At 39.8% G+C, this 20,374-nt stretch overlaps 2 protein-coding genes across 3 annotated transcripts in view; one reads left to right on the top strand and one right to left on the bottom strand.

Annotated features, from left to right (window-relative positions):
* Positions 1 to 14,627, top strand: part of mEFTu2 (mitochondrial translation elongation factor Tu 2) — a 56,651-nt gene extending 42,024 nt beyond the window's left edge. Inside the window, exon 6 of the mRNA XM_070101892.1 lies at positions 14,154 to 14,627. Coding sequence (XP_069957993.1) covers positions 14,154 to 14,182 — 29 coding nt within the window. The 3' untranslated portion in view covers positions 14,183 to 14,627. The remainder of the gene's footprint in view (positions 1 to 14,153) is intronic.
* Positions 1 to 20,374, bottom strand: part of Sur-8 (leucine-rich repeat protein shoc-2) — a 102,620-nt gene that overhangs the window by 9,411 nt on the left and 72,835 nt on the right. For both annotated transcript variants that reach the window (XM_070101891.1, XM_070101890.1), the window contains 2 exons: positions 15,591 to 15,748; positions 1,882 to 2,119 (listed from right to left, as the gene is read on the bottom strand). In XM_070101891.1, coding sequence (XP_069957992.1) covers positions 1,882 to 2,119; positions 15,591 to 15,748 — 396 coding nt within the window. The remainder of the gene's footprint in view (positions 1 to 1,881; positions 2,120 to 15,590; positions 15,749 to 20,374) is intronic.

The raw sequence follows: 20,374 nt of genomic DNA, 5'->3' as shown, positions 1-20,374 counted from the left end.
GGGGAGACATGATAACGACATACAAGATACTGCGGGGAATAGACAAGGTGGACAGAGATAGGATGTTCCAGAGAGGGGACACAGGGACAAGGGGTCACAACTGGAAGCTGAAGACTCAGACGAGTCACAGGGACGTTAGGAAGTATTTCTTCAGTCATAGAGTTGTCAGGAAGTGGAATAGCCTAGCAAGTGAAGTAGTGGAAGCAGGAGCCATACATAGTTTTAAGAAGAGGTATGATACAGCTCAGGAAGCAGAGAGAGAGAGGACCTAGTAGCGATCAGTGAAGAGGCGGGGCCAGGAGCTGAGTCTCGACCCCTGCAACCACAATTAGGTGAGTACTCACACACACTTATTCACTCACTCTCTCTCTCACACACACACACACACACACCTAGTAGCAATCAGTGAAGAGGCAGGGCCAGGAGCTGAGTCTCAACCCCTGCAACCACAATTAGGTGAATACACACACATTCATTCACACTCTCAGAAGTGTGTCTGGTTGCAGATGATGTCAGGTTAATGAGAATTCAATCGGAGGAGGACCAGGCAGGACTACAAAGGGATCTGAACAGGCTACAGGCCTGGTCCAGCAAATGGCCCCTGGAGTTCAACCCCCGTCAAGTGCAAAGTCACGAAGATCAGTTAAGGGCAAAGAAGGCCAAAGACAGAATATAGTCTAGGGGGCCAAAGACTACAAACCTCACTCAAGGAAAAGGATCTTGGGGTGAGTATAACACCAAACACATCTCCTTGGGTGCATATCAACGAAATAACTGCAGCAGCATACGGGTGACTAGCAAACCTAAGAACAGCATTTTGACATCTTAGTAAGGAGTTGTCCAGGACTCTGTACACCATGTACATCAGGCCCATACTGGAATATGCAGCAACAGTTTGGAACCCACACCTGGCCAAGCACGTCAAGAAATTAGAGAAAGTGCAGAGGTTTGCAACGAGACTAGTCCTGGAGTTAAGGGGCATGTCCTACGAGGAGAGGTTAAGGAAAATCGACCTGCTGACACTGAAGGACAGGAGGGATGTGATAACAGATAAAATACTGATTGGAATCCACAAGGTGGATAGGGGCAAGATGTTTCAGAGATGGGACACACCAACAAGGGGTCACAATTGGAAGTTGAAGACTCAGATGAGTCACAGGGATGTTACGAAGTATTTCTTCAGTCACAGAATTGTCAGGAAGTGGAATAGTCTGGAAAGGGAGGTGGTAGAGGCAGGATCCATACACAGCTTTAAGAAGTATGATAAAGTTCATGGAGCAGGGAGGGGGTGACTTAGTAGTGACCAGTGAAGAGGCAGGGCCAGGAGCAATGACTTGACCCCTGCAACCGCAATTAGGTGAGTACACACACACACACACACACACACACACACACACACACACACACACACACACACACACACACACACACACACACACACACACACACACACGCACGCACACATACTCACACATTCACTTCATCAGAGGCTCACATCAACCGAAAACCTCTGTAGCCAATGCTTGCCTGGCAAATCTAAGAGTGATCTTCACGAATCTCATCAGAGAGTCTTTCCAGATACTTATACAACATAAGTCAGGTTCATCTTGGAATACGTAGAACCAGTATGAAACCCACATTTGAGGAAGCATGCTACGAAACTGGAGAAAGTGCAGAAGTATGCAACAAGGGTTGTTCTTGAGTTAAAAGGGCGATGACATGAGAAGAGGCTAGTGAAAATGAATCTAACAACACTACAGGATAGAAAAACAAGAGGAGATATGATAACACACAAAATTATTAAGGGGAATTGATAAGGTAGACTGAGCCAAATTACAGAAATAATAAAATTACGTAAGCAGTGACCAATTCATAGCTTACCTGGATAACAAGAGATGGGCCACCAGCCACAATCTCAGGAGGTATCTGACTTAGAGGGCAATTCTCAATAGACATTATCTGCAGGTTTGTGCAGAGAGCCAATTCGAAGGGCAGGTTGTGCAGTAGTGGATTGTCATTGATGTAAAGTGTTTCCAAGGATTCCAGTGTTCCAATCTCCTCTGGAAGGTAGCTCAAGTTGTTCTCTCCTACACTAAGATAAGTCAGATTCATCAAATGTCTGCAAAGAGGAACACTGAATAATATAAGAATTCTGAAGGTTACATACATTCTTATAGGCATGATAAAATTTTATATATAGTATATCTTTGATGTTATATATAATATATCTTTGAAGTTATAGATGGGGTTGTAAAAGAAGTGAATGCAAGGGTTTTGGCAAGAGGTGTGGAGTTAAATGATGAAGAATCAAACACAGTGGGAGTTGTCACAGTTGCTCTTTGCTGATGACACTGTGCTTTTGGGAAATTCTGAAGAGAAGTTGCAGAGGTTGGTGGATGAATTTGGTAGGGTATGTAAAAGAAGAAAATTAAAAGTGAATATAGGAAACAGTAAGGTGACGAGGATAACAAAAAGATTAAGTGATGAAAGATTGGATATCAGCTTGGAGGGAGAGAGTATGGAGGAGGTGAATGTATTCAGATATTTGGGAGTGGACGTGTCAGCAGATGGGTCTATAAAAAAAAAAGGATGAGGTTAATCATAGAAATGATGAGGGAGGAAAAGGGTGAGTGGTGCACTTAGGAGTCTGTGGAGACAAAGAACTTTGTCCGTGGAAGCAAAGAGGGAATGTATGAGAGTAGTTATACCAACACTCGTATATGGGTGTGAAGCATGGGTGATGAATGTTGCAACGAGGAGAAGGCTGGAGACAGAGATGTCATGTCTGAGGGGAATGTGTGGTGTGAATATGTAGAGAATTCGTAGTTTGGAAATTAGGAGGAGGGGGCGGGATTACCAAACTATTATCCAGAGGGCTGAGGAGGGGTTGTTGAGGTGGTTCGGACATGTAGAGAGAATGGAACGAAACAGAATGACTTCGAGAGTGTATAAATTTGTAGTGGAGGGAAGGCGGGATAGGGGTCGGCCTAGGAGAAGTTGGAGGGAGGGGGTAAAGGAGGTTTTGTGTGTGAGGGGCTTGGCCTTCCAACAAGCATGTGTGAGCATACTTGACAGGAGTGAATGGAGACAATGGTTTTTAATACCTGACGTGCTGTTCGAGTGTGAGCAAAGTAACATTTATGAAGGGATTCAGGGAAACCGGCAGGCCGGACTTGAGTCCTGGAGATGGGAAGTATACAGTGTCTGCACTCTGAAGGAGAGAGTTAATGTTACAGTTTTATAACTGTAGTGTAAAGCACCCCTCTGGCAAGACAGTGATGGAGTGAATGATTATGAAAGTTTTTCTTTTTCAGGCCACCCTGCCTTGGGGGGAATCGGCCGTTGTGTTAATAAATAATAAATAAAAAAAATCTTTACCTGGAGAGAGTTTCGGGGGTCAACGCCCCCGCGGCCCGGTCTGTGACCAGGCCTCCTCCTTTGATGTCTAGTTTCCTCTGAATTCTTTAAATCATTATCTGTTGCCTCTTAACTTCTATCAACTGATATTTATTAACTCATCATAACATTGTTTAAAATCCTGTAGGTTAGATCATATTGTAGAAAGAATGCTAGGGTCTTGGGGAGAGGTGTGAGATTGAAAGATAATAAATTAGATAAAAAATTTGAGTTTTCAAAGTTGCTCTCTGCCAATGACAGTTGTTTGGGATCAGCTAAGGAGAAGTTGCAAAGGTTATTGGATGAATTTGGGGAAAGGAGAGAATGTAAAAGAAGGAAACAATGTGAACACAGAAAAGAGCTAGATTTTGACATTAACAAAATCTTTCTTCTTCCTTCAACAAACCAACCATATCCCACTGAAGCAGGGTGGCCCAAAAGTCTCTCTTTCTTAACTTTAGTAATGTATACAGAAGAAGGGGTTACAAGCCCCTTGCTCCCAGCATGTTAGTCGTCTCTTATGACACACATGGCTTATAGAGGAAGAATTCTGTTCCACTTCCCCATGGAGATAAGAGGAAATAAACAAGAACAAGAACTAGTAAGAAAATAGAATAAAACCTAGAGGGGTGTGTATATATATGCTTGTACATGTATGTGTAGTGTGACCTAAGTGTAAGTAGAAGTAGCAAGATGTACCTGAAATCTTCCATGTTTATGAGACAGAAAAGAGACACCATCAATTCTACCATCTTATAAAACAATTACAGGCTTCCGTTTTACACTCATTTGGCAGGATGGTAGTACCCCCCCCTGGGTGGCTGCTGTCTACCAAGCTACTACCTAGGAGTAACAAAACATCTAGACAATAAAAGATTTGAGATCAGAATGGAGGGAGCATAGTAGTGAATGTATTTAGATATCTAGTGGGCATGTTGCCAGATGGGTTCATGAAAGGGAAGGTGAATCAGAATTGACGGGGTGAATAAAGTACACGGATATGTTGTAGAAAAAAGCTTACCTAGGGAAGAAATGAGGAAAAATGTATCTATAGTGGTGCCAACACTTTTATACAGGTGTGATGCATAGGCTTTAATCATTGCAATGAATTTTTGAAGGCAGAAATTAGAATATTGTGTGGGGCTACTGAAGTAGTTCAAGAATTTACAGATGATGGAGCAGATTATGATGACCAAGAGGGTGTATAAATCTGAGGTAGAAGGAAAAAAAGGTAGGGGTTGTCTCTGGAAGGGTTGGAGAGGGGGGGATATTTTGAATGTTCTGAGTACCAAGAGCTTGAGCATCCAGCAGATGTGTGTATTCACCTATATATGTGTTTACAGGGATTCTCAGGTCCAGGACCTACCTCTTAACTTGCTGCTTGCCAAATTCACTCTCTCCTAGCCTTGTGAGCCCTACAGAAGCATATAAATTAATTGGGCTGGAGTAAATTTTGTGATTATCTCGTATGTCTTAGTCTCTGGCTTAATTATTTAAGTATGGGTTCTTTTCTTTTCATAAGAGTTTGTTTCTGACTTCTGGCAACCACCTAGCTGTGGTGTTACCCTGCAACTCTCGTCAGAGATACAAGAGCTGTTACTCTGCATGGCTATTCCTACAAGTGTATTCCATGAGTGAAAATGGTTTTGCCAAATTCTCCTCTTCAATTCACGAGTACTGCTGAAATTCATGATGGATACTACACCTAGGAAGTGTGCAAGTATTGTAGCTCTTAGAAAACACGCTGATTTGAGTATCAGACAGACTACTGAAAATTTGAGCCTAGCTAAGTCAACTGTTGGTCAGATTCTGAAGAGAGCTAATGACACTGGGGATTGTGGAGTGCTGCATCGAGGAATATGTGGAATAAAACACAGGACAACACCTCATGATGGCAAGGTTATAAGAAAAAGTGTGAATGATCCCAAGAAAACCAGCGAAGATCTACAGAGAGATTTGGCTTCAGCTAGCATAAATGTTGATTCTTCAACTCTCTGACAGAGGCTCATTGAAGTTGGCAGAACTGCCAGAAGGCCAGTAAAGAAACAATTGTTGACTTCTGCTATGAAGAAAAAATGGCTGCAATGTGCACTCAATCATAATGGATGGATTACAGACGAATTGAGAAAAGTTACATTTTCAGATTAGGCACATTTTGAAGTACAGTGGACCCCGGTTTTTGTAATTAATCCATTCCAGAGAGAGTGACTAAACCCGAATCTGACAATTTCTGAATTAATTTTCCCTATGAGAAATAATGGAAATCCAATTAATCCGTTCCCGACACCCAAAAGCATTAAAAAAAAATTTTTTTTTTTACATGAAAACATGAGACATGCAAAATAAAACAATACTAAAATGACACTTACCTTTACTGAAGACATATTGATGAGTGATGAGATGGGAAGAGGGGAGAGGATAGAGGTGTACTATTGTTTGGGAGGGGAATCCCCTTCAATAAAGACTTCAAGTACCGAGTCCTTTTCTGGGGTTACTTCCCTTCTTTGTTTTTTAATGCCACTAGGACTAGCTTGAGAGTCACTGGACCCTTGTCGCTCAAAAAAGTGTTCCAGAGAAGTCTGCATCTGGCATTTCTTTAAAACTTCCCTAAAATGGGACACAACATTGCCATTGTACATATTGTCAACATGGCCTGCAACAGCTTTGTCAGGGTGAAGTTCGTCCATAAATGTTTGTTTGCACGTTTGTCCACATTGTACAAATCTCCTTAATCTTTGATGAAGGCACCTTCCTCCATCTCTCTTCCTCCTCCTCTGAAGCAATTTCCCGAGCTGTGGTCTGTTGCTGTTGCAGATGAAGCTCTTGCAGCTCTGTAGTGGTTAGCTCTTCATCGTGGTTCTCCACCAACTCTTCCACATCCTCGAAACTCACATCCAACCCCATGGAATTCCCCAATGCCACAATACTTTCCACAACTGGCATAGGCTCCTCAGGGTCAGCCCCAAACCCTTCAAACCAGCCTCTGCTGGTCTTTAATTCACCAATATCAGCGTTAGTTCCAGGCATATTCTTTACGAGATCATCATGCAACTGCCTTGCCTTTTCACGAGTTATTGACTGCATAACACTATCTCCCGATAATTGTTTCTTGTTGATCCACATCTTCCAGTATTTGCGATCTCTGTTTTGTAAGCATATTTGCACCTTTCGCAACAACAGCTTCCTTGATTTCCTTTCTCTTGGCCACAATAGAAGCAATGGTTGTATGGGGTTTGGCATACAACCTGGCCAGCTCGGCGACACGCACTCCACTTTTGTATTTTGCAATGATGTCTTTCTTGAATTTTATAGTGTTTCTCGCCCTCTTTACCAAAGGGCTGGCACTAGAAGCTTTCTTTGGGCCCATGGTGAAATAATATAAAATGTATCATATGAATGAGTGGGATCATCCTCACTGGCTGATAAACAATGCCACAATGGCAGTAAATGGTGTGTTGGGCCGCTCAGGCTGCGTGGACATGTTCAGGATGAATGACTAATACCAAGTTCAATGATGATCACCAAGCCAATATTTTGACGAAAAAACGTTACTTATTACGAAATACGACGACAACGTAATCTGGGGGTCCACTGTACATCGGTACAGATCAGTAGTAGTGAGACAGAGCATAGGCAAACCTCTTCGGAAAGGACACATTCAACAAGCACCAAAACACCCACCCAAGATGTTTTGAGGTAGTTTTACCACTAAAGGCCCTGGATGGCTTGTTATTCTTGAGGGAATAATAACAGTGACAAATACAAGGCAATTCTGGCAACTCATTTGCTTCCCATTGTGGATCAAGACTGTCCTAATGGAGAAGGTATTTTCCAGTAGGATCTTGCTCCATGCTACACTTTCAGAAAAATGCTGATATTCTTTGAAGAGTGGGCTAAGCTTTCTAAATTGGCCTGCAAACTCTCCTGACCTCATCCTAATTGAGAATCTATGGGCAATAACCAAACACAGGACTGCAAAACAGGACTGTTCAACTGTGGAGAAGTTAACTATAGCGATAAGCATCGCTACATGCTTTGGCATGTAGTGATGCTTATAAAAGCAAAGGGTAGTCATATCTCTCATTAAATCAATTATCTTTCATATCATTGCCATATATTTTTCAAATAAACATTAAATTTCCCAAATAAATGTTTTATTTTCTAGGTAGTAGGCTGGTAGACAGCAACCACCCAGGGAGGTACTACCGTCCTGCCAAGCGAGTGTAAAATAGAAACCTATACAGTGGACCCCCGGTTAACGATATTTTTTCATTCCAGAAGTATGTTCAGGTGCCAGTACTGACCGAATTTGTTCCCATAAGGAATATTGTGAAGTAAATTAGTCCATTTCAGACCCCCAAACATACACGTACAAACGCACTTACATAAATACATTTACATAATTGGTCGCATTCGGAGGTAATCGTTATGCGGGGGTCCACTGTAATTGTCTGACATGATGGTAGGATTGCTGGTGTCTTTTTTCTGTCTCATAAACATGCAAGATTTCAGGTACATCTTGCTACTCCTACTTACACTTAGGTCACACTACACATACATGTACAAGCATATATATACACACCCCTTTGGGTTTTCTTCTATTTTCTTTCTAGTTCTTGTTCTTGTTTATTTCCTCTTACCTCCATGGGGAAGTGGAACAGAATTCTTCCTCCGTAAGCCATGCGTGTTGTAAGAGGCGACTAAAATGCCGGGAGCAAGGGCCTAGTAATCCCTTCTCCTGTATAATTTACTAAATTTAAAAAGAGAAACTTACATTTTTCTTTTTGGGCCACCATGCCTTGGTGGGATACGGCCAGTTTGTTGGGGAAAAAAAAAAAGTTATTTCATCACTGTCCCATTTAACCCTTAAACTGTCCAAACGTAGATCTATGTTCGTGTGTGTAGCGCTCCGAACGTCAATCTATGTTTTATTTTACATACTTTCAACCTTAGCACAATAGACCTGAGTTCCCCAAACATGAGAGAATGGGTCTGTGCACTCAATGTGCGCAATATGACAAAATTCGGGGACGCCGGGAAAAATCCGCTCTCCATTTAAAAAAAAAAAAATCAGAACACTACGCAAGTGAACGTAGATCTACGTTTGGACAGTTTAAGGGTTAATATGCACACTACTGTATCATACCTATCACTTCTTTGTTGATCCACTTCCTGACCGCCCTGAGACTGAAGAAATACTTCATGACATCCCTGTCAGTCATCTGTGTCTTGAATGTCCAGGTTAAGCACCTGTTCCTGACCTCACAAACAGCCCATCCCTCTCTACCCTATCAATTCCTCTGAATATTCTGTTAGCATGTTAGAGAGGAGTGCGTGGAGACATAAGGTTTTTATGGCTTGTGTACTGTTGGAATGTAAGCAAGGTAATATTTATGCAAGTATTCAGGGAAAACTTCAGGTAGTAGGTTGGTAAACAGCAACCGCCCAGGGAGGTACTACCATCCTGCCAAGTGAGTGTAAAATGAAAGCCTGTAATTGTTTTACATGATGGTAGGATTGCTGGTGTCTTTTTCCTGTCTCATAAACATGGAAGATTTCAAGTACGTCTTGCTACTTCTTCTTACACTTAGGTCACGCTACACATACATGTACGAGCATATATACACACATCCCTCTGGGTTTTCTTCTATTTTCTTTCTAGTTCTTGTTTATTTCCTCTTATCTCCATGGGGAAGTGGAACAGAATTCTTCCTCTGTACGCCATGCGTGTTGTAAGAGGCGACTAAAATGCCAGGGGCAAGGGACTAGTAACCCCTTCTCTTGTATAAAATACTAAATTTAAAGAGAGAAACTTTCTTTTTTCTTTTTGGGCCACCCTGCCTTGATGGGATATGGCCGGTTTGTTGAGAAAAAAAAAAAAATCAGGGAAAACCAGTTAGCTAAACTTGAGTTCAGGAAGTAGGACAGCAGGGCCCCACTTATATGGCAGGTTAGGTTTCAGGTTACCGCCGTGAAGCGGAAATCGCCGTAAAGTGGAACACCTTTTTTTCCCCTTATATATGCATACAAATACTATATAACAAGTTTACAATAACATACATTAAGTTAGTAATAGAACTAGGTATCAAAAAACAATAAAAAAGTAAAATACACACATAGTGCACTCATTACTTACGTTAAAATATTTGTAGTCTTAATCTAGGGTGAGACAATTAGTATTTATTGTAAGAAATCAAGTGTGGTATGTATGATAGTCAGCCAGGCTACCATACCAGACCACCCCACCTACACATAATATTCTATTACATTTAAGCATCCCAGAGTGATAAAATGCATATACAGTTCACTCATTACTTACCTTAAAATATTTGTAGTCTTAATCTAGGGTGAGATGAGTAGTATTTATTGTAAGAAATGAAGTGTGGTATGTATGGTAGTCAGCTGGGCTACCATACCAGGCCACATAATATTCTATTACATTTAAGCATCCCAGAGCGATAAAATGCATATACAGTTCACTCATTACTTTTTTTTTTTTTTAATTATCACACTGGCCGATTCCCACCAAGGCAGGGTGGCCAGAAAAAGAAAAACTTTCACCATCATTCGCTCCATCACTGTCTTGCCAGAAGGGTGCTTTACACTACAGTTTTTAAACTGCAACATTAACACCCCTCCTTCATTACTTACCTTAAAATATTTGTAGTCTTAATCTAGGGTGAGATGAGTAGTATTTATTGTAAGAAATGAAGTGTGGTATGTATGGTAGTCAGCCGGGCTACCATACCACGCCACCCACCTACACATAATATTCTATTACATTTAAGCATCCCAGAGCGATAAAATGCATATACAGTTCACTCATTACTTACCTTAAAATATTTGTAGTCTTAATGTAGGGTCAGGGGTTAGTAAACGAGATAAAACGAATAAATGAGAGAGAGAGAATGAGTACATGAGGGAGGACAGGCGCAGAGTTACGTAAACAAACCAGGCGAACCTAAGTTTTGTAACAAAGTGTACACGTCTGGTTTGTGTACAAGTTACAATGTGTATAAGTTGTCTCTACATTGATACGGTAGAATAAATAAAGAGGAATGCTCCCATTCTCCTGTAACACCATTTTTAGAAGAAATGATACTCTGAGTGAAAGCAATGGAAATAAGTCACTCTGACTTTTTTGGGTTATCCTAGGTTCTCTACACATATGCTGTTATGTATGATACTCTATGTAATTGTATTTGTGTATACCTGAATAAACTTACTTACATACGAAAGGAATAATTTTCTACAGCTACCCCCAGTAACACATTTTCTCTTATGTTAGACTAGAGAAAATGTTATTCTTGCCGTCGCTTGTACAAGTTGTCTGGCTATGACATCTCATATTTATGTTTATTTATTCTACTGTGGGTGTATTTATCATTTTTATATATTATGTATCGTATTTATTATAAAATTTTGAAAATAATATCATAGATGGATTAACCCTTTGACTGTCGCGGCCGTATATATACGTCTTACGAGGTACCGTGTTTGACGTATATATACTCATAAATTCTAGCGGTTTCAAATCAAGCAGGAGAAAGCTGGTAGGCCCACATGTGAGAGAATGGGTCTGTGTGCTCAGTGTGCACCATATAAAAAAAATCCTGGAGCACGCAGTGCATGAGAAAAAAAAACTCCGATCATTTTTTTTTAATTAAAATGCCGACTTTGTGGTCTATTTTTGTATAGTATTTATGGTTGTATTCTCATTTTCTTGGTCTCATTTGATAGAATGGAAAACATAGTATAGAAATAGAGGTGATTTTGATTGATTTTACTATAAAAAGAACCTGGAAATGGAGCTCAAAGTAGGGAAAATGTTTGATTTTTGCCAATGTTCAAAAGTAAACAAATGATGCCATTGTCTAATAAATGTCCAACTAGCCATTCTAATATGCAGTCATGAATGGGTTGATGTTATTTATACAATTATTACAGTATTGCAGTAGTCTGCATAATAGTAAGTCTTCTATTTTTTGTTTGAATAAAAATTCAAAATAGAAAGCAAGAGTACTATCAGAGGGTCCTGGAGACATGACTGATGAACAAAGAAAATGTTATTTTAGAGCCAGGAATGTCTGCATTGTTCATTCTGGACCTTATTTTGAAATTGTCATATTTTTTAATTTTCGTGAAATTGGCCAAATTGCAAATTTCTGACCATGTTATTGGGTAGTTGAAATCGGTAAATGGGCAGTTTCTTGTACTCAATCGATAGAAAAAATGGAGTTCTAAAGAAATAGCTATGAGTTTGGTCGACTGGAACAATGGAATTAGCCGAAAATAGGGCTCAAAGTGGGCGAAATCGCCGATTTGTAAATATCGCCGAGGTCGCTAACTTCGCGAGAGCATAACTCCGTCAGTTTTCCATCAAATTTCGTTTTTTTTGGTGTCATTACAATCGGGAAAAGATTTTCTATCATTTCATAAGAAAATAATTTTTTTTTTTTTAAATTTTGCGGCACCAGGAGATACCTCAGGATTGGGGGTTGCGACAGTCAAAGGGTTAATGAAAATGTGTGTATTAACTTAATATACGACATTTAATGAGACTCGGTGATTATTATTATTATTATTATTATTATTAATAATAATAATAATAATAGTAATAATATTATTATTATTATCATTTCTAATATGGCGTCATTTGTGCAAGTCGTCTGGCTACCACATCTCATATTTATGTTTGAGAGTATAGTTTTACCAACGCTCTTATATGGGTGTAAAGCATGGGTGATGAATGTTGCAGTGAGGAGAAGGCTGGAGGCAGTGGAGATGTCATGTCTGAGGGCAACGTGTGGTGTGAATATAATGTACAGAATTCGTAGTTTGGAAGTTAGGAGGAGGTGCGGGATTGCCAAAACTGTTATCCAGAGGGCTGAGGAAGGGTTGTTGAGGTGGTTCGGACATGTAGAGAGAATGGATCGAAACAGATTGACTTCAAGAGTGTATCAGTCTGTAGTGGAAAGAAGGCGGGGTAGGGGTCGGCCTAGGAAAGGTTGGAGGGAGGGGGTAAAGGAGGTCTTGTGTGCAAGGGGCTTGGACTTCCAGCAGGCATGCATGAGCGTGTTTGATAGGAGTGAATGGAGACAAATGTTTTTTAATACTTGACGTGCTGTTGGAGTGTGAGCAAAGTAACATTTATGAAGGGATTCAGGGAAACCGGCAGGCCAGACTTGAGTCCTGGAGATGGGAAGTACAGTGCCTGCACTCTGAAGGAGGGGTGTTAATGTTGCAGTTTAAAATCTGTAGTGTAAAGCACCCTTCTGGCAAGACAGTGATGGAGTGAATGATGGTGAAAGTTTTTCTTTTTTGGGCCACCCTGCCTTGGTGGGAATCGGCCAGTGTGTTAATAATAATAATTATTCTACTGTGGGGTGTATTTATCATCTTCATATGTTATGCATCGCGTTTATTATATAATTTTGAAAAAAATATTATAGATGGATTAATGAAAATGTGTATATTAACGTAATATACGATATTTAAATGAGACTCAGTGATTATTATTGTCATTACTAATATGAGGTCTCGAGATATATAACACTCTTATTGATTTTAATGTGTACCTGCACGCCAGCACAGTATGTAAGTTTATTTAGGTATAGGTATACATAAGTATAATTATCAGAGTGTATATATAAAATATGAAATAACTTTTAAAAACACTTGAAATTTTGGAGTTTCCAGATATAATGGAGAGAGTGCTTACGGATCTCACATAGAATGTAAACAAACCGGGTGGGGCGCAGTGACCGTATTAGAAAGTCAGGTGGGGGGAGCTGTATAGCGAGTTTTGGTCATAATTTGAAATGACCGTATTAGCGGAACGCCGTAAAGCAAAATGCCATAAAGCGGGGCCCTACTGTACAATGTATGCATTCTGAAGGAGGGTGGGGATGTTGCAGTTCAGAGGGTCATTTGAAATTTGGCATCTGCACACTTCTGGCAAGACAGCTATTATGCGAATGATGAATTTATTTCCTCCTTTTAGGTCACCCCTATCTTAGTGGGAGAAAGCCTATGTTAAAAAAAAAAGTTACATTTGAACCCCTAAATAGAGTAACAACCCCTATAGTGCTCCTGTTTACCTCAGTCCATTTCTTAATTAGCCCATATTGAAGCATTTCCCATTTATTCCGACTTGCCTGAATGATGTTTAATAAAATTACATCATGCAAAAGAAAAAACTGTCTCAAATAATAGGCACCAGAAGGCTACATTATCCAGGTTTCATTTTATGATCAGGAAAAAATTGAATACAGTGGGAGTTATCACAGTTGCTCTCTGCTGATGACAGTTCTTTTGAGGATTCCAAGGTAAGTTGCAAAGGCTGGTGGACAAATTTGGGAAGGTATGTAAAAGTTATTTTCATATAGTCGGACTTGAGTCCTGGAAATGGGAAGTACAATGCCTGCACTTTAAAGGAGGGGTTTGGGATATTGGCAGTTTGGAGGGATATGTTGTGTATCTCTATACGTATATGCTTCTAAACTGTTGTATTCTGAGCACCTCTGCAAAAGCAGTGATAATGTGTGAGTGTGGTGAAAGTGTTGAATGATGATGAAAGTATTTTCTTTTTGGGGATTTTCTTTCTTTTTTTTTGGGGGTCACCCTGCCTCGGTGGGAGACGACCGACTTGTTGAGAGAAAAAAAAAAAAAAAAATGTAAAAGCAGTGTAGTGTAAGTGTGCCTCTGGCAAGACAGTGATGGAGTGAATGATGATAAAAATGTTTCTTCTTTTTCAGGTCACCCTGCCTTGGTGGGAAACAGTTGACGTGTTAAGAAAAAAAATGTAATAAAAGGAAATAAAAAAGTGAATAGAAGAAAGAGCAAGTTAATAAGCACAGCAAAAAATCTAGGCAATGATAAGATAGAATATCAGATTGAAGGGAGTATAGAGTTAGTGGATGTTTTTAAATATTTGGTAACAAACGTATCAGAAGATGGATCTATGAAAAACAAAGTGAACATTAGATGAGGGTGAAAAAAGGTGAGTGGCATAGAGAAGTTTATCTATGGAGGCAAAAACTGAATGCACCACAGTATAGTGATGCTATTTTTATATGGGTGAGAGGCACAGGTTTTGAAAGATGCAGTGAGGAGTTGACTAGAGGCAGTGGAGATGTCATTTTTAAGAACAATGTGTGTGGTGTGCATATCTTACAGAAAATTCAGAGCACAGAAATCAAAAGGCAATATGGGGTCACCAAGGGTTGATGTGGTATGGGCAAGTAGAGAGGATGGAACGGGACAGGATAATAAAGAGGGTATACAAATATGAACTGGTAGGCAGGAGGGGTAGGGGTCATCCCAGTAACAGTTGGAGGGTTTAAACATAGAGCAGGCTTGTGTGAGCATGTTATATAGACAGTGAAAAAGGACAAGTAGTTTTTAGTAGCTGTACTATTGGAATGTGAGCAAGGTTACTTTCATAAAGGTATACAGGGAAACTGGTCAGCCAATCTTGAGATCTGGAGGTGGGAAGTACAGTGCCTGCAATCAGATGGATGTGTGGGGAAGGTATTACAAATTGGAGAGCCACCTTAACTGTGATGTCTGCATATTTCAGAAAATACAGTTAGAGACTGAGTGATGTTGAATGTGTTTCCTTCTTTTTGTTTTATTTTATGTACAAAGAACTAAAATTGGTTGGCTCTACAACTCTGTAAAAATATTCTGTTTTAACAATCAAATTTACACTTGTATTATCAGGTAGCAGAGAGGATAATTTTGTGAAGGCACTCCCACTCTCCTGCATCTCACCCACTAAACATTTCTAGCATGCAGGCAGCAACCTAACAGAATAATGTACTTATAAATGTTCAATCTACAGGTCTTAAATTATCTCTACCAAAAATACACGAACTCTCCACAGGAATAAAAAAGTCCATATATAAAATACCAATGCACTTTGTTAGGAAAAACACATATATTCAGCATTTGGAAAATACTGAATTTATAGTTCTTGATAAATCTCTGCCAAATAAATGTCAGTTCTCTATACATGAACATACGCAAAGTATTAATTCACTTTCTAAAAGCATTAAGTTAAAATAATTTATGTTTGAATATCTACAATAATTGTAACTAAAGATCAGCATATCTACACAACTGGTTCTAAAGTGCCAATATGGTAAGTGCAGAACATCATAAGTCAGGGCCCTTTTGTCCCCAACACTAACCCAATTGCTCGTGGTAGAACTGATAATTGATTGGACTGGACTATAAGCTTTTGAAGGTCTTTGAGAAAACCAATCTCAGGAGGAAGCCCTTCCAGGCGGTTTTCTTCAAGATCCAGCACCCGAAGCTTCCTTAAGTTGCCTATACTTGAGGGAATTTTCTGTAAAGGTAACAGTTAAAATAAATAGTTATATGAAAAGTAAATAACATAAATACAATTTGCGTTTATTAAATACTGTACATTTAACCCTTTGAGGGTTTCGGCCGTACTAGTACGGCTTACGACCCAGGGTTTTTGACGTACTGGTACGCCTAAATTCTAGCGCCCTCAAATCTAGTGGGAGAAAGCTGGTAGGCATACATATGAAAGAATGGGTCTATGTGGTCGGTGTGCATAGTATAAAAAAAATCCTGCAGCACACAGTGCATAATGAGAAAAAAAAACTTTGACCGTGTTTATGGAATAAAACAGCGACTTTGCACTGTATTTTTGTATGGTATTTATTGTTGTATTCTAGTTTTCTTGGTCTCATTTTATAGAATGGAAGACATATTACAGAAATTGAGATGATTTTGACTGGTTTTACAAAGAAAAGTACCTTGAAATTGAGCTCAAAGTAGCAGAAATGTTAAATTTTTACCAAAGTTCAAAAGTAAACAAATCATGTCAAGCGTCCAATACACGTCAACTGGCGAGTCTAATATTCTTTCACAAGTGCGCTAATATTATTTATACCATTTCTACACTAATGCAGTAGTCTGCATAACAGTATATCTTCTATTTTTTGTAAGAATAAAAATTGAAAGTGGAAAGCCAAAGAAATATAAGAGGGGCCTGGGGATGTGACTAACGAACAGAGGAAATGTTATTTTAGTGCCAGGGATGTCTTTCTTGTTCATTCTGGACCCTATTTGGAAATTGGCATCTTTTGAAATTTGTGTGAAATTGGCAAAATTGCTAAATCCTGACCACTACATTGGATAATTGAAATCAGTAAATGGGTGGTTTCTTGTACTCATTCAATAGAAAAAATTGAGTTCTAGAGAAATAGTTATGATTTTTGTTGACTAGTACATTGGAATTGGCCGAAAATAGGGCTCAAAGTGGGCAAAATCGCCGATGCGTAAACATTGTCGAGACTGCTAACTTCGCAAGAGCATAATTCCGTATGTTTTCCATCAAATTTCATACCTTTGGTGTCATTATGATCGGGAAAAGATTCTCTATCTTTTCATAAGAAAAAATAATTTTTTTTTTAAATTTGGCTGACCCTGAGAACAAGTCTCGGAGAGGGCCTGTCGACCCTCAAAGGGTTAATCATGGATCCAAATTCTTTATGAGGCACACCATCACTCACAGTACTGTAAACCTAACTGCAATAAGTGTTTAATTAGACAAGGATCAGATAGTACCTAATGAACTCCCATCTTAATAAAAATACAAATATTAATAGGTATATAGCCTTTGTAAATATTCTCCATGGGGAAGTGGAACAGACTTCTTCCTCTGTAAGCCATGCGTGTTGTAAGAGTTGACTAAAATGCCAGGAGCAAGGGGCTAGTAACCCCTTCTCCTGTATAAATTACTAAATTTAAAAAGAGAAAATTTAATTTTTCTTTTTGAGCCACTCTGCCTCAGTGGGCAGGGTGGCTCAATACTGTAAATTTCAACATATGAATTTACATCTGAATCTTAATTTTTTATTTACAAAACCAAGAGCTAATTTATGATAGGTATAAAGCTGTCGCCCTATCTCAGTGGGAGAAAAAAAAAAACTAAGTAAGCTATGCCACAACTCTAGGCCCATAAGAATATCTGGTCTCTTATGGGCTAGTTTTACATGAATATATTAAATTTTTTCCTATTTTGGTCTTTTTTTTTTTTCAACAAGTTGGCCATCTCCCACCTAGGCAGGATGACCCAAAAAAAAGAAAATTTCCAAAATGAAAATACTTTCATCATCATTCAACACTTTCACCTCACTCACACACAATCACTGTTTTTGCAGAGGCACCCAGATACAACATTTCAGAAGCACATATAAAGATACATAAAAAGTGACCTGTTCATATACATTTTTTATACAGCTCCACATCCCTTTATCCAAAATCCTTGGGGCCAGTAGTGTTTCGAATTTCAGAATGAAGGTGGGGTCTAGGGCAGCACCCTATTATCAAACATTAACACTCAGCAAAAACATATGAATACTCACATTAAGTGCGATAAATAAAGACTCAAATACAGTGAACCCCTGGATTATGTTGTCATCAGATTTCCTAATATTTGGAATAAGTAACAGTTTTTCGGTATTAGTCATTCGTCCCAAACGTGTCCATGTGGCCTGAGTGGTCCAACACACCATTTACAGCCAGTGTCCCATTGTTTATCAGCCAGTGAGGACGATCCCATGAGTTCATACGATACATTTTGCGTTATTCCATTCTTTTTAGTGCTTGTAGCTGCTAAATAAGCCACCATGAGCCCAAAGAAAGCTTGTTAGCGCCAGCCCTTTGGTAAAGAGGGTGAGAAACACTACAGAATTCAAGAAAGACATCACTGCAAAATATGAAAGTGGAGTGTGTGTCGCCGAGCTGGCCAGGTTCTATAACAAAGCCCATAGAACCATCGCTTCTATCGTGGCCAAGAGAAAGGAAATCAAGGAAGCTGTTGTTGCGAAAGGTGCAAATATGCTTACAAAACAGAGATCGCAAATACTGGAAGATGTGGAAACTTTGTTGTTGGTGTGGATCAATGAGAAACAATTATCAGGAGTGTGTGTTATGCAGTCAATAATTTGTGAAAAGGCAAGGCAGTTGCATGATGATATCAAAGAAAATGCCTGGAACTAGTGCTGATATTGGTGAATTTAAGGCCAGCAGAGGCTGGTTTGAGAGATTTAAGAATTGTAGCGGCATACACAGTGTGATAAGGCATGGTGAGGTTGCCAGTTCTGAAAAAAAGCAGCTTAAAAATTTTATTATTATCACACTGGCCGATTCCCACCAAGGCAGAGTGGCCCGAAAAAGAAAAACTTTCACCATCATTCACTCCATCACTGTCTTGCCAGAAGGGTGCTCTACACTACAGTTTTTAAACTGCAACATTAACACCCCTCCTTCAGAGTGCAGGCACATAGGTACATAGAGGCTGAAAAAATCAAATCCCAACAAGTGTTCAATTGTGATGAAACAGGCCTCTTTTGGAAGAAAATGCCAAAGAGGACCTACATTAGTCAGAAGGAAAAGGCCCTCCCAGGACACAAGCCTATGAAAGACAGGCTAACTCATGTTTTGTAGTAATGCTAGTAGGGATTTCAAAGTGAAGCTACTAGTGTATCACTCCGAAAATCCCAGAGTGTTCAAGAAAAACAGTGTCGTCAAGAGTAAATTGTGTGTGACATGGAAGGCAAACAGTAAGCCATGGGTCACAAGGGACAGCTTCCTTGATTGGTTCAATGTCATGTTTGGCCCCAGTGTGAAGAAATACACCTCCTGGAAAATAAATTGGAACTCAAATGCCTCCTGGTAATGGACAATGCTCCTGCTCATCCTCCAGACTTGGAAGAGCAAATGGTACAGGAGTTTTGTTTCATCAAAGTGAAGTTCTTGCCCCCTAATACCACCCTTCTCCTCCAGCCCATGGACCAGCAGGTCATTTCAAATTTCAAAAAACCATACACCAAAGCAGTTTCAAAAGTGCTTTCAAGTGACCTCAGACACTGAATTGACCCTAAGAGAGTTCTGGAAAGATCGCTTCAATATCCTCCACTGCATAAACGTTATAGGTAAGACTTGGGAGGGAGTGACTTCCAAATCTTTGAACTCTGCTTGGAGAAAATTGTGGCTACAATCTGTACAAGGGTTTGGGGCTGACCCTCTGAGGAGCCTATGCCAGTTGTGGAAAGTATTGTGGCATTGGGGAATTCCATGGGGTTGGATGTGAGTTTCAAAGATGTGGAAGAGTTGGTGGAGGACCACAATGAAGAGCTAACCACTACAGAGCTGCAAGAACATAAGAACATAAGAAAGAAGGAACACTGCAACAGGCCTACTGACCCATGTGAAGCAGGTCCATGTCCCCCCCCCCTGGATTAGCCCAATGACCCACCCAGTCTGATCTTCTCCACTCAAGGATGGAGCACAGCACCAGACCCAGCAGCACAAGCTAGTCAGGTCCAACTCACACCTGCCCACACCCACTCATGTATTCATCTAACCTATTTTTAAAACTACACAACGTTTTACCCTGAATAACTGCAACAGCAACAGACCACAGCTCAGGAAATTGCTTCTGAGGAGGAGGAAGAGAGGTGGAGGAAGGTGCCTTCTTTAAAGATTAAGGAGATCTGTACAATGTGGACAAAGGTGCAAACATTTTTAGATGAACTACACTCTGACAAAGCTGTTGCAGGTCGTGTTGGCAACATGTACAATGACAATGTTTTGCCCCATTTTAGGGAAGTTTTAAAGAAACGCCAGATACAGACCTCTCTGGAACACTTTTGAGAGACAGGGGTCCAGTCACTCTCAAACTGGTCCTAGTGGCATTAAAAAACAAAGAAGAGAAGTAACCCTAGAAAATGACTTGATACCTCAAGTCTTTATGGCAGGGGATTCCCCTTCCAAAAAATAGTACACCTCCATCCTCTCTCCTCCTCCTGTCTCATCACTCATCAACAAGTCTTCAATAAAGGTAAGTGTCATTTTAGTATTGTTTTATTCTGCATGTCTCATTGCTTTCTGTGTAGGGAAATGTATATTTCACATAAAAAATTTTTTTTAATAC

Source organism: Cherax quadricarinatus, chromosome 79 (assembly GCF_038502225.1).
Source record: "Cherax quadricarinatus isolate ZL_2023a chromosome 79, ASM3850222v1, whole genome shotgun sequence".
Taxonomy (NCBI): domain Eukaryota; kingdom Metazoa; phylum Arthropoda; class Malacostraca; order Decapoda; family Parastacidae; genus Cherax; species Cherax quadricarinatus.
Note: the sequence above shows the minus strand (reverse complement) of the source record. Positions and strands in the feature narration are given on the sequence as shown.